The following is a 16,871-nucleotide window of genomic DNA, read 5'->3' on the forward strand; positions in this document are numbered from 1 at the left end:
CCCCAATCTCATAGACCCTTGGGTATACCACTTGGATTGTTAACTTATTTCGTATTTTCCCTTAAATACACTCGTCTTTTTATTTACAGACCATGAATGGGAAAATCAGTATCACTTTCTAAGAAGTTGGTGTAAAAGTAAAAAAGAGAAAACATACTTAGTGAGATATAAAATATTAATCTGGGGCTCAACTAAAATCGTTGGGTCTCCCACCAGCAGTATACATAGGCCACAGCACTGACTCGTGCAATCCCCCTGCTGGTTTGGGAATCACCTCCATGACCTTGATAGATATGTGATTCTTGAGCATCTCCTTGAATACCTCCAGCGATGGAGAACTCAGTACTTTGCAAGATTTCGATTCATTTTTGAATATCTCATTATTAAATGTTTCTTCTTAAATATTGATCCATATCAGCCTCCCCGAAACAGTCATCTATTGATCCTCATTTTCTCTCTGGGACCCCACACACGAAGCTTGTTCCCTTTGCCTTCATTCATACATTCATTTATTCAGCAAATATTTGAATGCTTCCTATCCAACAACTTGAGTGGCTATTATCTTACAGTAGCATTGGGGAAGTAAGGATGTACTTACAATATAGTGTGATAAGGTCTGATGGGGTAGGGTGGAGGAGGTCCAGCTGGCCTAGCCTGGAAGCATCTGTGTGTGTATGTGGGAAAGCTTTTTCATAGGGGAGTGAGAGAGGCCTGATATGATTTGGGAAATAGAGGGCTGGTGTGAGAGGGAGAGAAAGGAGGCTGAAACAGTAGAAAAGGTGAAGGGTGACCAGACCAGGTAGGTTTTGTAACCCTTGCCTTCCATCAGCACAGGGATTTATTTCCTATAAAACATTTTCACATCCAAGTTCTCATTTATTTTTTACGAGCCTTTGGAGAGTTAGTCAGGACAGGACTTAGTCTCTCCATTTCACAGGTAAGAAAACTGAGACCTAACATTGCTGGTAGATTTGCAGCTGGTATATGGAAAAGCTGGGTCTTTATGTCCCATGGCCATGTGTCTGTGCTCATTTCCTGTGTCCCAGCTCCAGCCCCGCTGGTCCAGAATGACTTCCTCTACCCTTTCGAGGAAGACTTCACATTCTTGGAAAGCACCTTTGAATATTTTATCTTGATTCAACTTAATTAATTTTCCCCGACTGACCATGAAGCGAATCTCAGAGGTCTGGAGTCCAAAATTCTGCCACTCCCTTCCTTGGTTATGGGAGGCATTGGCTTACAAGGGCGAACTGAACCAAAGATGACCCCTTCTTTTGGAGGACTGATGTCCCTGAGATCCAGCCTTCCCACAGCAAGACGAAAAACCAGTGCTGAGAGAACTGAGGGATAACAGGGAAGGCTCCCTGGAGGAGGTGGCTATGAGTAGGCCCGGACAGATGATTAGGAGCTGGCCCTGAAGAGATGGGAGGATCCAGCAGACAGAAATACTCCATGCGCTTTCACTGCAAGCATTGAGGTGGGCCCCAGCACACCTTTCTCCCCCTATAGATATGATGTCAACCTATCGACTAATTAGAGGTGCTAAATTGACATGAGGAGACATGATTTTTGCAGTGTGGTAATTAAAAGGCAGTTGGCTTCACAGCTGTGATCACATGAGAGCACTTCTTACCCATAAAGACATCAACTGAAAGCAAAGTGCAAAGGAGCTGAGGAAGCCGAAGAGGATTCTAATGTAATTTGCTAATTTCCTACATTTGTCACCTGTACAGCTGCAAAGGGAAAATGGAACATTTTACCGGAAGTTTAAGAGAAAATTAAAGACCTACATTCTACTTGTACACAATTAGACAAGCAATATAATCATGATTATTTTTTTAAATTAACAAGCCATTTTACATTCACTACATTAGGATTTAGAAGGCCTGATTTAGAATTGTGTCTCTGTCTGGTAGCAGCCACATCACAGCGAGTGAACCCATTCATTCACCGAGGCATCTCATCTGTCAAATGGGTATACCCCTCTCCCTGCTGCCTTCCTCGGGGTTGAGGTATCACTGAGGGAGAAGCTTTGTAAGTTAAAAGGCCTTTCATAAGGATAAGAAACAGCACGTAACCCTCGTAATGTCTAAGTCTGGAAGTTGTGACCTGACATTAGCCATCATTCACTGGCTGCCTATACTACTCTGATCCTGAGACGGGAGTGGGATGGGGTATGTCACCCTGGATTACAGAGAAGGAGACAGATCCCACAAGGTGAAGGAGTGCTCCCAAAATTGAACAGTGAGTAGCAGACCTGGAGCTTGGACCCAACCCATCGAAACTGAAACCCTGAATTCCTACCCTTATGGACCATACTACTTTCTCAGCACTGGCTTGGTTTTGCCTTTTCTCTGTTTTACTCCCACGTCTGACTTAAAAAAGAAAGAAAGAAGGATTTGGGGAAGTAATATTTGTTTTCCTATCTTCTTTGCATCAAATAATGATAGAAATGCTGAGGTGGGGAATGAAGGAGTAAAAATTACTGGACCGCATAACAAAAGCAAAAAAGTAAATTACTTTGTAATTTAATATTTACAAATAAATAAAAGCTATTTCTTAAACTGGGTGATGGGCAGCTGGATATTGGTTTTGTTATTACTCCTTAAGCCAAACATGTATATTTCATACACTTATACAGTTATATGTAGTTTATATTTCATGATAAAAGTTTAAAAAGAAAAATATGAAGAATTTTCTGTTAAATAAAAATCCAAATATATGTATGAGTTCTGTTTCACATAATTGAATTGGGCCACCTTAGGGAAATCAAAAGCATTATAAGCCAGTGATTCGGTATTATTGTTGTTTCTTTTAAACAAACCTTATTGTTTCTTCTCCTTTCTTTTAAATTGCCCTAGCTGTTTTCTCCCCTTGTACCGGGTGCCTCCCTAGGAAGCAGCCTTGAATATTGGAAGAGAGAGCTGCCTAAAAGGAAAGTCCCAAGTTCAAGCCTTAGCCTTGCCACTTGCTAACGTGTGAATTCAAGCCACTCACTCAACCTCTCTGAGGTCCAGTTTCCTTATTTATAAAACGAGAGTAATACTGTCTACTCTACCAATATGGTGGGGTTTTGCGAAGATGAAAATTAAACTAAAGAAGTAAATGTGTTTTGGAAGTTGTTAATTATAGAAGCATCGCAGTCTGCGGAATGAGCAAAGACTCGTCAGTCTCCCTGCTCTGCCTGTTGCTTGCTGGGTGACCAAGTGCCAGTGACTTAACCTCTCTGAGCCTCAGTCTCCTCATCTGAAAAATGCAGATCACAGTAGTGTCTCCCTCATAGTATTATTTTGCCCATCAAATGAGACAGTGAATGCTGAGCCCTGAATGTGATGTTTGCCCCACAGCAGGTGCTCATCATACAACTTCAAGGAGTCAAAATACCTGAGCTGGAATCCCAGCTTTGCCCCTTATGTGGTCTCAGGCATGTCACTGTACCTCCCTGAGCCTCAGTTGCTCCATGAAGAACGAAGACAATGATGCCTCCTCTACCTCCCTCACGAATTGTTTTGAGCCCCGCACCCCCCACCCCCAAGAATATGGCATGGAAGTGAGTGGTGAGAGCCAGGCTGCTGTGCACCTCTGAGTGATTCGAAACTAGCACTCATCAACAAAAGGAGAGATGATTGTTCCCCAAGTGGTTCCAGCCCGGGATGTCTGCCTAAAGAGGCCTCCAACCTTAGGGCAGGTCTCCGCACGACACCCCAGCAAGCCTTCCGGGGGACTGGGGCTTCACGAACCCACCCTGATGCCGGGCATTCCTTTCCCCTCGTTAACTCGGGAAATGCTTTGCAACCGCTCCGCATCACATTAATCTCACGGGCATCTGTGGAGAGGCACTTTGTGTCCAGTCTTTCGCCAGGGCTTGGGGTGCAGCGGCGACCTGGCGCAGACCTAAAGCAGCCCGGAGTTCCCAACGCACCCAGCCCAGTGCCTTTGTATACATCCTGGCACTGGCCACAAACAGGGTTTTGTCAGAAGCTTCCTGAGAAAGTTGCATTCCATTCATCTCGGCTGAAAGGGACCCGAGATGACAAATACTTCCCTCATTTAATTACAGAAACAGTCAGCAAACCCATGGAAAGAGATTAAACCAAGCAGAGAAAAGAGCAAGCCTCCATCCTATTCTGCCCCCCTTGCTTCTGGCCCCAGTTTCTCACCTAGGATTTAGCAAGGAGGGCCGCTCTTAGATGTACTCTCCACCTGAAAAGTGCCGAATCTCTGCAGGAAAGTTAAAGTCAGAGACCCCTAACCAGGGAAAGAATGAATTGCATTTGGGCAAGAATCCATCAGTGGCTCGGAGTTTAATAAAGATCCTGAAGTTGGGAGGTATGTTTACATTTTTCATCTGGGCTTACATCTGCAGAGAAGTGAGACGCAAAGGCAATTATCTGAATAAATCAGATCAAATGAAATGCATACCCGCATGAAGTGAACAAACTTTTTCATCATTTTCCTCAATTGGAGAAAATTCTTGGGGAGAAAAGCAGAATTGTGTGGTCACAAGGAACCTTTGAAATCCTTTGTCCATCATTTTCAGAGGTGAGGAAAACAGACATCTAGAAGAAATGATGCCCTTGTTCTCATGGTCCTAGAGACAGGGTTGAGCCTGGTTTTCCCAGGTCCCTAAAGTGGCCTTGTAGTGGCCTCAGCTTAATGTTGAAGTGACTTGTGGTTCAATGTGCACACCCTAAACTCGCAAAATACTGCGTGCCAGGAGAGAGATGCTGACGACTCTCTCCCCTTCCTACTCTGCTGGGTAAGGTGTGCCCCCAGAACGGAAACTTTCTATGTGTGAGAGACTGGAAACCTTGCCCCCTGTGCTACTGGGTCTCAGAAGAAGGAGCAAGCCTTCAGGTTTGGATCATTGCCTCATCTCACCCGGAACTGGAAGTTAAGAGCCGGTTGAAGAAAGAGAACCAGATGTGAACTTAAAAGACCAGCTTCACAGTTCCTGTATTGACCTTGCACAACTGTATCACCTTTCTCTTTCCTTGGTTTCTCCGGCTATAAGATGGATGGTGATTCCTACCTCAAAGAACCAAGGGGCTCTAAGACTAACTGACATCCTAGATGTTTGGCAGCTTCGATGATTCTAAAAAAGATGGAGCTAGATTAATAAATTCCCACTAAGCTTTGCCTCCCAGCACTCCAGACACTACCTCGTAAAATAACAATTGTTCTGAAAAATAATGGACTTTTCCCTCTCTCTCCCACAATCTGCGTTAGAGACCCAGGGCTTTGCCAGTCAGAAAATTGGACAGCTACACCTCTACTCACAGTTGCTGATCTTTGAAGCAACCAAGATGCTTTCTTCTCTTCATTTTTATCTATCTTTGTAAATTCAAACAAAGCTATAAATTGCTAGGAAAAGCTGGATAAGGAGAAGACAGGAGGGCATTAGGAATGCACTGCATACTGGGAAGCAGAAACCTCCCAAGTACAGTTTTATGGGCAAGACAGAAAAACCCTGGCAACTGTGCATGATGGAAATTTAATGTACTGTGTTGATCCAGAGTATCTGAAAATTAGGCACTGAGGGCAAAGCTGTCACCTCATTAATGTAGAACAGCAAAAAGTGAGAGCCTCTTGGACACCTAAGACTGTGCTCGAATACTTCTTTTTCAGTTTGCTGGGTAAAATATTCAATTATAATGTAAAAAGACAGAAAACAGGGCCAAGGGCAATCCACATATTATGTTATTTGATAAGCCATGTCTGAAAAGACCTGCCTTGCTTTTGACAATGAGTACACTAGAAACACCTAACATCCGGCCTTTGAAAAAATATTGCAAAAATAATCAAAGTTGCATAATACCCAGAAAAAGCAGAGGAAGAGTCCATCTCTGAAAATGTTCTATTGTAGGATAAAGAAGAAACTTCCAAAACATACTTGGCATCCTCAATCATATGCAGAAAAAACATGGTCTCCATGAATTAGCCTGAGATAGGATGTCGGGGTGTGATCATACAAAATTCTTGGAAAATGGAAACTCTCAGTAACAAAATAAAAATATATTAGAGACAGGAAAGCTTAAAAGTGAGGCTGTTGAAAAGCATATCAACAAACTTGTAGAACAAAGAAGCTGAATGGCTGAATTGTTTATGTACCACATTGTAGTCAAAGGTCTGCAGAGTCAAATAATAATGATGTGCCACCATATCCCAGAAAGATTAGCAAGGAAAGATTGTAGGAAAGCAATAAGATGCTCTTGTGAGATACAGAAGACAAGGACCAGGAGATTATATACTTATTGTATAAACTACATTTAGAGTATATGTAGATTTTTTTTTTCTGAGTTGAAAGACCTGAGTGTATAGATTGAAGGATTCCCTGTGTTTCAGATAAAATCAAGAGTGCCCACACCAAGATCAATCTTGGCAAATATTTTGAATTCTAGGAATAAAGAACAAACATTCTTCAGGGATCCAGGCAGAGGATACCAGATGGCTACAAAGGAACAAGAGTCAAACTAGCCCCAGATTTCTCATCTGTATCACTTTGTAGTTTCAAGGGGGAGAAGTGTAGCCCAAGAATTTTATACCCAGCTAAATTCTACCATGTGTGTGTCAAGGCAACTGAGGGTCATCCTCAGCAAGTTTTCAACTACTTGCCCTTCTTCATAATATTAAAAGATACTCCAGCAGGTTGAGACAAGAAGCAAGATTAACATATCCAGAATGGAGAAGAGTAGACATGTAGTCTAAATACCAAAGAGAACATGAGGAAACAAATAGGAAGCATACAAAAAAAGAGTAAGACTGCCAACAGGATGGTAAGTGCAAGGTCAAGAACTTATTACAGCAATAAGCATATATGTTTTTAAATCCATGTGCTCTTTTCAAGAAATATACTTTCAAATAATCTTAACAGAATGCAAATAAAAGGAGGATCAGATCTGTGGCAGGCAAATGCAAGCAGAAATTAAGTAAGGGTTTCAATATTAATATTATGCATGATATGATATAAGTCAAAAAGTAATAAAGTGACAGAAAGGTTTGTTTTACCTTGACAAATATTTTAATTCTTAGTTCATGTAATGATGATTAAGTGCCTGTGTTTGGACTAGACAAGGATATACATTGCTGAAAAATAAAGATATAATTGTAATAAACTTTTATGCTGAGAACAACATAAAATCAAAGTATATAAAGCAAAAACTGTTGAAATACATAGGGAAATTGTCAGAGACGATAGAGAAAAATGTAGTAAGTCTTCTAATCTTTGACAGATCGAGTAAACAGAAATACAAAGCATGTGATAATAAGATACTTTTGTTGATTATATCTGTTATGCATAAGAAGTCTGACAAAGACTTTTATAGCTTACAAATTGAGACTGCATTCTCTTTTCCAGCCACCATGGAACTTTTAGAAAAATTGATTGTAGAATAGGCCACAAAGAAAATCTCAATAAATTCCAAAAGCAGACACTAAATATGCCGGATTCTCAAAACAATGCAACAAAACTATAAATGAGAACAAAACTATAAAATCAATTTAAAAGTACTCTCCAGAATAAATCCTTGGTTAGGGATTAGCTCAGAGCCTCAATCATCACAGTCTGTTTAGAAATGAACTTGGTTGTGGGGTGCCTGGGTGGCTCAGTCAGTTAAGCCTCTGACTCTCGGTTTCAGCTCAAGTCATGATCTCATGGTTCATGAGATGGAGCCCCGAGTTGGGTGGCACAGAGCCTGTTTGGGATTCTCTCTCTCTCTCCCTCTCTCTCTGTCCTTCCCCCCCTCAAAATAAATAAATAAACTAAAAAAAAAAAAAAAAAAGAAAGAAAGAAATGAAATGAAATTAACTTGGCTGTGAGAAATAAGGCAGGAGAGCCCAGAAAGGTTTGGCATTCCAGTTAGGGCCATAAGAGTAACTATGCCTGGAAGGAAGGCCTAGCCTAGCAAGTACATAGGATGCAAGGGGAGAAAGAGGGCTGGTATTGGAGTCCTGTAGATCTGGATTGGAGTCCTGCTCCTACCTCTTCCTGGCTATGGTGAATATGTCAGCATCTCCCCATTTTTTAGGTTTTAGCCTACTTATGCAACACTAGGGATGTTGAGCTATGTTCATGGTTCTCAACCCTCCCTGGGCATCATAATCACCTGTGAAGAATTTTAATAATATTGGTGCCTAGACTCTAGGTCCAGAGATTCTGATGCATCTGGTTTGCCATGGGACCAAGGCATCATATTTTTTTTTTAAATCTCCCTAAGCGATTCCAATGTACAGCCAATAACACAATTCCAATAACACAATAAAAATATATTGAGAACCCCAGAGCTAGATGACTTCTCAGGTTCCTGCAATTCTGAAATTCAGCAGCGCTACTAGGCATGTGCAGACTTTGCCCATGGAAGAAAGTTTTAGGGGGCTAAAGCCAGAGGAACGGTGATGCAGAGCAATCCAATCAAAGTGTGCATTATCTCAAATGGGGCAGAAAATGCCAGTGCCAGTTAATATTTTGCACCCAACATGATTTAGACCGGGGGCATATATTGTACTCCAAGCCCATTGTAAACACAATGGGCCATTTATTCACTGAACAGTAACCACTGTAATTACCTACAGGGCAAACATACGAGGTTGTTCAAGCAACAATTAATTGTGGACCTGGAATTGATGGGACAATAGTGATAAAGTATCAACCAGAGTGTGATTCAGAAATCACATCAGAAAACCAATATTTCCCAAATTGTGTTAGATAAGCATTTTGGGGGAGGTGATGGCACATATACCACCCCAAGTCCTGAAAGAGTTACTCCCGGATTTTTCTGATAGCTCCTTCTTACACTGGTGACTGTAGGAGGCTTGAAGTGTTGTTTTAATGTTGAGAGAAAAATCACAGACCCTGTGTTTGAGGAGACGATAGAGAACATCTATTTCTGGTGCTCACCCTGGGACCCAATGTCACCAGCAGGCAGGGGTGCTGCCCTTGTTTGGGTTGTGGGATCCTTTCTGTGAATCTGATAGCAGCCATGGATCCTCTTTTCCGTGAGGAAAAACGTGCATGTCAGTAATGCACACATGACCACACAAGCCTTTTCACAGAGTTTTTGGGGAGCTCACAGGCGCCTTGGAACCCCTCTGTATTCTCATTAGGTCGTAGTCCAGCCCCCGTGTGCATACCTCCGGACACAGGGATCTCATTTCTTCCATTGCTGGGCAACTCTGAATGGAAGCCTTCCTCAGTGTGTCCAGTGGAGATCTTCCCCTCTGTATGTTCTCCCTATTTGTTCTTATTCTACCCAGAACTTTTTTAAACTGTCATTCTACACTTGACTTTTACCAGTCTTGGGACGATGTCCCTACATGTACCCTCTAGCTCTAGGGGACAGATGATGGGATATTTTATGTTCATCTCCAACAGATGGGATGTGTTGAGGTTGCTGGCTTGACGCAAGAGATGCAGGGGTCCTAGGTAGTGGCTGTCTACCCTCTGAGCCAGACCAGGAAAGGACAAAGTCTCCCCTGCACCACTCTGCAAAAGTCTGGCAGGGAGGGGAGAAGGAGTGCTTCCTCAGATAACAGGAGAGACAATAAAAGCACCTTCAGCTGGGGCCTGAGGGCACCGGATGTTATTTCTCTGGATGCTGAAATTCACTCTGGGATGGATTAGGTCTAGAGCTGCTGCGAGGGTGGCAAGGGCTCAGGGAGAAAGCAGGTGGTGGCAGGTGAGCTTGCCTTGGTTATGCCTTCTCTGGGCAAAGGATTTACATGAGACAAAAGAAAGAAGGAAGAAGAAGGAAGGGAGGGAGGCTGGTAGGAAGGAAGAGAGGAACAGAGGGAATGGGGGTGTGGTGTGGTGAACGACAGACTAAAAGAAACCATGGAAGAATTATTTAATGATCTCGGTGAGGGAAAGGCCTTTCTAAATATGACACAAAACCTGAGGACACTAAAGAGAAAAAATTGATAAATTCAACCACATTTAAAAAAAAAAAGTCTCTATGTCAGAAGACACTATAAGAAACATAAAAAGAAAAAGTTCAAACTAGAGGGACATTAGCAACTTCTGTTGCAAAGGGCTAGTTTCATTAATGTAAAAGATCACTTATGCCAACTGATAAGAAAAAGACTAGAAATCAAATTGGAAAACAGGTAAAGGATGTGAATGGTTTCCAGAAACAAACTGCAAATTGCTCTTGAGCATAGGAAAAGGTACTCAACCTTGCCTCTAATAAGGTAAATGCAAATTAGACGAGCAAGAAGAAACCATGTTTCCACCTTCACACAGCAAAGATCAAAAAGTGTGATAAGTGCCTTCTGTGGGTGAAGCCAGGAGGAAAGGGAGAGCAGAGATCAGAGGAAATGCTATGGAGGAGGTGACATTTAAGCTGGGCCTTGGAGGACAGATAATTAAAATCCAATTTAGCAACTTACTGGCACTTAAAAGAAAGAGAAGGAATAATAAAGGGGAAGATAGACAGATTTGACTACTGAGTGTAAATTAAAACACACACACACACACACACACACAAAATGAAAAGCAAACAAACCGGGATATTTGTAGCCACTGCAATAGTCTGAGTTTGGATGCTGTACATATAAAAAAAGTCTTCATTAAATTCAGTAAGAAAAGCATTAGAATACCACTCAAAAATAAGCAAAGGATATGACAAAGTCACTCCTAAAATAGATCATACTACTGGTTAACGATCCCATGGAAATGGTCTCAACATTATGCATAACCCATGAATGCAATATGATTCATTTTTTTAGTGATAGATCATTATAAGATATAGAGGAATGTTTTATTTCCCTCTGTTGCGATGACTGTGGTGAACTAGGCCCTCTAATTATACCTGGCTAGTGGGTGTGTAAATTGATACAATGGGGGGGGGGGATAAGTATTAAATCTTTAAAAGCTCATATCTTTTATCTGGGAAATTTTATATCACAGACTCTATGCAATAGAAATAGCCTAAAATGTGGAGAAAAGATGCTCTGCACAAAGATGCTTGTAGACTAATATGACAATAATAACAAATTACGAACGGTCTAAATGCCCTCAAATTAGAGAGTATTCAGTAAATCATGATGTGTTCATATGCTGGAATATTATGCAGCCATTAAAATGTTTGCAAGGAGGTTTTGTTTTGTTTTTTAAACAGGATGGTTTTGATGCTTGTAGGATAATGTTAAGGAGTGGGGAGGAGTTCAATTGTGTATGTAGAATGATCTCAAGAACCTCTTTTTTAAAAAATCACTGTGCATGGAAAAAGGACCAGAAGGAGATAAAAATGACGGTAATGGTGGTTCGCTGATGAGGGATAAATTATTGGTGCATTTTTTTTCCTTCTTATTTTGCATTTTTGAAACCTTCTCTTCAATTATAATGTGTTACTTTCACAACAAAAGGGCTTAAAAAATGTCTTGCCCCATGTGTTTGTGCCCCACATCAGGCTTAGGGTCTGGGCTCCATGCCATTCGGAAAGATCCTGGGCTGGCTCACAGCCGTGAAACCCACCAGTAAAGGTGTTGCCTCTTTTGTGTTTTCCAGCTTTCCTTTGCTGCGACCACACCTGTTCTAGCTGATAAGAAAAAATACCCTTATTTCTTTCGGACTGTCCCATCGGATAACGCGGTGAATCCAGCCATCCTGAAGCTGCTAAAGCATTACCAGTGGAAGCGAGTGGGCACGCTGACCCAAGACGTGCAGAGGTTCTCCGAGGTAGGTTTGCGGAGAGGGCGCGTTCTCACCTACCTGTTAGCTGTTGTCTTCTCCCACCAAGGTGCGATATGGCTCAATCAGGGATGGGTGATATCATAGGGCTTGTAAGCACGCTTGCATTAGCAGGATCAGAGCTGTTTTACCACCGACAAAATAGAGCTGGTGGCTGAGCAATTGGTGCACGGCAGAGGTGAAAACCTACATCGAGACAGCTCAGGAGCCCAACCTTCCCTTTTGTCGTGCCTTTGGGCTAAATCGTGTGATGCATTCCCTTACTGCTCTTGTAGGTTTGCTGTCCTTGTTACTGATGCCGGGTGACCATCTAAAATCATGCTGTGCCCCCAAGAGTGTTTCTACTACTGTAAGGGGAGTTTGGGGAGGGGCTGGCTTGGAAGGAAGGCTCCAGTGCCACCGTGGATTGGTGGGTTTGTTTGGGGTTTTATTTGGTTGTTTATTTTAATGGCTTACACACACACATCATATGTGGTGTTTTAGGGTTTTGTTTTGTTTTGTTGCAAAAGAAAAAAAAGTTGAATATATATAGTAAAAAAAAAAAAAAAAAGTAAAAGCGTTGCTTTGCCCAATCTCTGTAAATCCTACTTTCTCTCCCAAGGGAACTCCTGCTTTGAGTTTACTGCTCATCTGCCCAGAACTTTTTCAATATACTGTTTAAACCCAAATGACTCCATACTATATATTTTGCTTTTTTCACTTTACTACGGATCTTAGAGAGCTTGATTGACCTCATTCCTATTAATGGGCCATGCTGTTCTGTCAGATGGATAGATGGTAATTTACTGAATGTGTGCAGCTTTCTGATACCACAGCCAGCACCTTCCCGCCCGGGTGGGCATCTCCATAACAGATTTATAGCAGTGGAATTATTGGATCATTTAAAATATTGTGACAAACTGACCTCCAGGGAGGCTGTTCTGATTTCTAGTCCCGCCAGCAGCGTGTGAAAATGCCCATTTCCACGCTTCTTTACTAATGGCGGATGTTAGCAAGTGTTTAAAAAGTTTTCCCTACTCAGATGTGTGCAAAAGGATCTCTTGCCTTCTTTCCCATTCTCCCTGTAGCTCCTACTTTCCTCTTCTCTCCTGCATGTGCTCTGGACACCTGGAGCGTCCCAGCAAAACAAGCTATTCTATATGCGCTTAGCGGCCTGAGAGAAAAAAAAAAAACATGAACTGCATAGGGAGGAAGGGTGTGGGTCGGTGGACCTCTGCGGCAGGAGTCAGGGAGGAGTCACCCCTGGGTGTGTGTCTGGGAAGGTGGGTACAGAGCAGTGGGAATCACCAGACCTGTTTCCACTGCAGCTTTGTACTTTCTGAGGCTCTGCCCTACCTCTCGGGGGGGAGGGGGGGGGGGGGAAGGAGAGCTCCCTCCACGCATTGGCTGTGTGACCTTGGAGAAGTCCCCTCACTTCTCTGAGCTGGGGTTTCCTCCCCTATAAACACGGGGACAGTAGCCTTCCCTGTAGGTTCTTGCCGACATCAGTCATAGATTCAAAAGAGGTTTGGAAACTGTAAAGTTCCCACACTGAGAGGGGTGTTTTCAGAGGTGCTTGAAAAGCAGAAGTGTTTGGCCCCACGGTCTGCGGTTATCCAAACAAGGCAGACTTTTCCCAGGCAAAGCTAGTCCTTGTCTTCCCACCTCGCTGTTTCTCAGTCCCTAGGGAGAGGCATAAAGGAAACTTGACCCCCTGCGGGAGTGACTCATTGCCAAAGGCTGCAAAAGCTTTGGCTGCAAGAAGGCCTTTTATGCCTTTTATAAGGCAGTGACCAGTGCTCTAAAATGAGTGTCAAACAGGTTGATGGCAAGGGTGGAGATGCCCAGTCCTGTGACCCCATTGACACCAGACTCTGCAGCGATTTGGAGACATCTGCTTGTTCCCATTGGAGTCTTCGGCTGTCGCGGGTCTGGCTGTCATGGCGTGAGGGACCTTTAGGGACACCTCCCCCAACTCCTCGTCGTATAGAAATGAAAACTGAGACCCAGAAAGGGGAAGGGACAACATTCAGGTTTTCAGAGCACCTCAGAAGTCACAGAAGATTGTTCACAGAAAAGGCAGGACTGAATCCTGGGATCCTGACTCCCAGAGTCAGACTTCCCATTGCTCCTTTCCATCCATAGCTTCCTGTTGTCACGTGAGAACTGCTTGTAACTCTGGAGGTTGGAAATACCCCAAAGCCTTGGTTTAAAGAAAAGAAATTCTTAGTCTCCACTCAGTTGAGTGCTTTATAGATTCCCAAACACTCTCACAGCAGCAGCCCGGTGAGAGACGGGGGTGGATGGTGGGGGGACAGGGGTTATGTTCCCATTTTCCAAACGAGGAAACTGAGGCTTACAGAGGGCATTTAGCTTCTTCCTCCAGGGCACACGCTGATAAAGGGAATGCTGCCGCCCTGCCCCTCCAACTGTCAGCCATTGCTTTCCTTATTACACTGTTCCTGTCCTCGCTGGGGTCGAGTATTGACAGTTTGGGACCACATCTCCATCCCTACACAGCTGTGTTAGGGCCCTCAGCTGAGGTTTCAGGACATCTCAGTGGGAAACCTCTTTTCTGAGGACAGGATGTTGCTTGGTGGTATTGCTGGCAAGGACCCCTCTCGATTTAAATCTCTCAGGCCAGCTGACTCCTCTGTGTGCCCAAGGGTTTTGGCATCCCTCTCCCGATGTCTGGGCTGCATCGCCGGAGTGCAGGCATGGAGGCTCGCCAGGGGCTAACAGCTTTTTGTGAGTGCGAGGGAAGCTGGATTCCTTTTATGAAATTGGTCGATCAGCAGCGTCAAGCGGTTCTGTTCCCAAGCGGTGCACTGGTCGGATGGTCAGACGAAAGCAGTCGTAAAGTTGGAGGAGGAGCGGAGGAGGGGGAAGCTTAATCCCAGAAGGGCTGAAAGGGGTGCAGGGCTGCGGGCCATCCCACCTAGGGACCAGCTGCTCCCGTGGGCCCCCGCTAGTACGTGGTGCCCAGAGGCGGCCCGGGACTGGGATCAGATGGGCAGGTCTCCAGACCCCGCTTTGCCAGGCAAGGGCTGTGGGGCCACAGGCTGTTCACTTCATCTCAGCGAGATCCAGTTCCCTTTGTGTAAAATGGGGATATGTATCCCAATCCCACAGGGACTCAGAGATGACAGAGTCAGGACAAGAATATCAAAGATCTCTGCGTAGTAAATGCTCATTAAATGGACATCCTCTACTCCGCTAATTCCTGGGACAAACTCTAGGAATGCGTATCCATTCACTCAAAAAAATAATAAATGGCCTACTGTGTGCCAGGGTCTGTGATGTGCACAGACCCTGTGCTGTGGAGGGCCAGGGAGTAATGGACACGGCCTCAGGGTCAGTAGGGGTCAGGCCTCCTTCACTGGGTTCTCGACTCTGGCTGCTTATTGGAATCACCCGGGAATTGGTTTTTTTTTAAGTTGGGTTCCCCTACCCCCTGCCACCACTACAACTTTTAACGGCTTTACTGGGATATAATTTACATACCATAAAGTTTATCCATTGTTAGTGTATAGTCCAATCATTTGTAGCAAGTTTCTGTGGTTATGCAGCCCTTACCACAATTCAGTGTTAGAACACACCGATCACCTCACAAGTTTCTTTTGTGCCCGTTTGTAGTCGGGCCCACCCCCAGTCCCAGGGTCATTTGCTTGCTCGATAGTTTTGCCTGTTCTGGAAATTTCCTATAAGTAGAATTATATAACATGCACTTTTTTTGTGTCTCGCTTCTTGTATCTAGCATAATGTTTTTAAGGTTCATCCACGTAGCATGTTATCAGTGGTTTGTTTCTTCATACAGCTGAGTAGTATTCCCCTGTGTGGCTAGGGCACATTTCAGAATCCTCTGGGGAGCTTTTAAAATCCAGATAACCCTCCTGTTAGAATCTGTTCAATCTCCCGGTGATTTCAATGTGCTGTCCACGTTAATATGCGTTTCCCAGTTGTCTCCCTCAGGAAGCCAGGGTGGGAAACGGCGCCCTCTTGTGGTGGGGGCCATTGCTCTCAGAGTGGCCTTGGTCTTCCGGCAGCATGTCAGGCCTCCACTGGGCGGGTGACTGGGTGACTGCGAAGCAGGGTGGAGAAGGTGGAGGGTGGGGCTCTGCCAGGTGGAAGACAAAGGTGGGGGCGGGTGATGAAGATTGAGGGTGCTGCTGAGTGGGTGCCCCACGGGGCTGGGGATGGAGAGGGATGAGCAGACAGATGGCCCGTGGGCTTGGAGGAAGTGGAGCTCTGGAAGTCTCTGGGAAGCTTGGCAGTGTGGGGTGAGGGAGCCAGAAGGATGGGAGGGGCGGTCAGAACTGGAAGAAGGACGGAGGGGCCAGGCCCTGGCTCCGTGTGAACAGCTGAAGTGGAGTGGAGGTGGATGTCACTGGAATTGGGGGCAAGGAGCGGGGAGACCAGAGTGCTGAGTGACATCCACGTGGGCATGGCAGGAACAGGATGGAGGCAGGGCTTAGGGTGGAGTCGGAGGCAGTGAGCAGGGCTGCCTGGGGAACCAGCAGACAGCAGCAGGTATATCTGGGCCTCCCCCACTTCCAAGTTCCAGGTCCTGTGGTCTACCAATTTAGGTTCCCAATTCTGTGACCCAACTAGCCAGCTGAGCAGCCTCAGTTTCCCCTTCTGTAAGATAAGGCAGTGGGGCCAGTTGACTTCTACGATCTCTCCTAACTCAAAGAATTTGTGATGAGGGCCTAGGGAGATCTGGTCTTTGACCCTGATCCTGCCACACTGGGGGTGTGGCCATGAGAATTACTTCACCGCTTTGTGCCTCAATTTCTTCGCCTTGAAAATGGCGATGGTAACAACAGTACCTAAGTCTTAGGGATGGTGAGGATTAACTGTGTTTAGAAACTTAAGGTGCTAATTGAAGTGCCTGGCTCATAAGAAGCACCATGCAAGAGGTGGCTGTTATTTTTATTATCATCTCAAATCTGGCTCCTTAGCCTGTGACTGCCCCCACGCAGGAGCCCAGCTGTGTGGCTGCATGGCTCCCCTTCCTCCCTGCCCTCCAAGCAGGCTCCGAGGCTCCCAGCTCAGTTGCTGGTCGTCAAGTGATCTCAGGACTTCTGGGGCTGACCTTTCCATCCCAGAGACCTCCCCCAAGTGGTGGGATCCTCGAGGCCCTTGATCTGTCCAGTGCCAAAAGGGCACCATCTGTAGAGCTCCTCCTGAAAGCAACAGCCCTTTC

At 44.6% G+C, this 16,871-nt stretch overlaps 1 protein-coding gene across 1 annotated transcript in view; it reads left to right on the forward strand.

Annotated features, from left to right (window-relative positions):
- The window catches only part of GABBR2 (gamma-aminobutyric acid type B receptor subunit 2), a 348,681-nt gene that overhangs the window by 128,772 nt on the left and 203,038 nt on the right, over positions 1-16,871 (forward strand). Inside the window, exon 3 of the mRNA XM_027039527.2 lies at positions 11,504-11,674. Coding sequence (XP_026895328.1) covers positions 11,504-11,674 — 171 coding nt within the window. The remainder of the gene's footprint in view (positions 1-11,503; positions 11,675-16,871) is intronic.

Source organism: Acinonyx jubatus, chromosome D4, assembly GCF_027475565.1.
Source record: "Acinonyx jubatus isolate Ajub_Pintada_27869175 chromosome D4, VMU_Ajub_asm_v1.0, whole genome shotgun sequence".
Classification (NCBI taxonomy): domain Eukaryota; kingdom Metazoa; phylum Chordata; class Mammalia; order Carnivora; family Felidae; genus Acinonyx; species Acinonyx jubatus.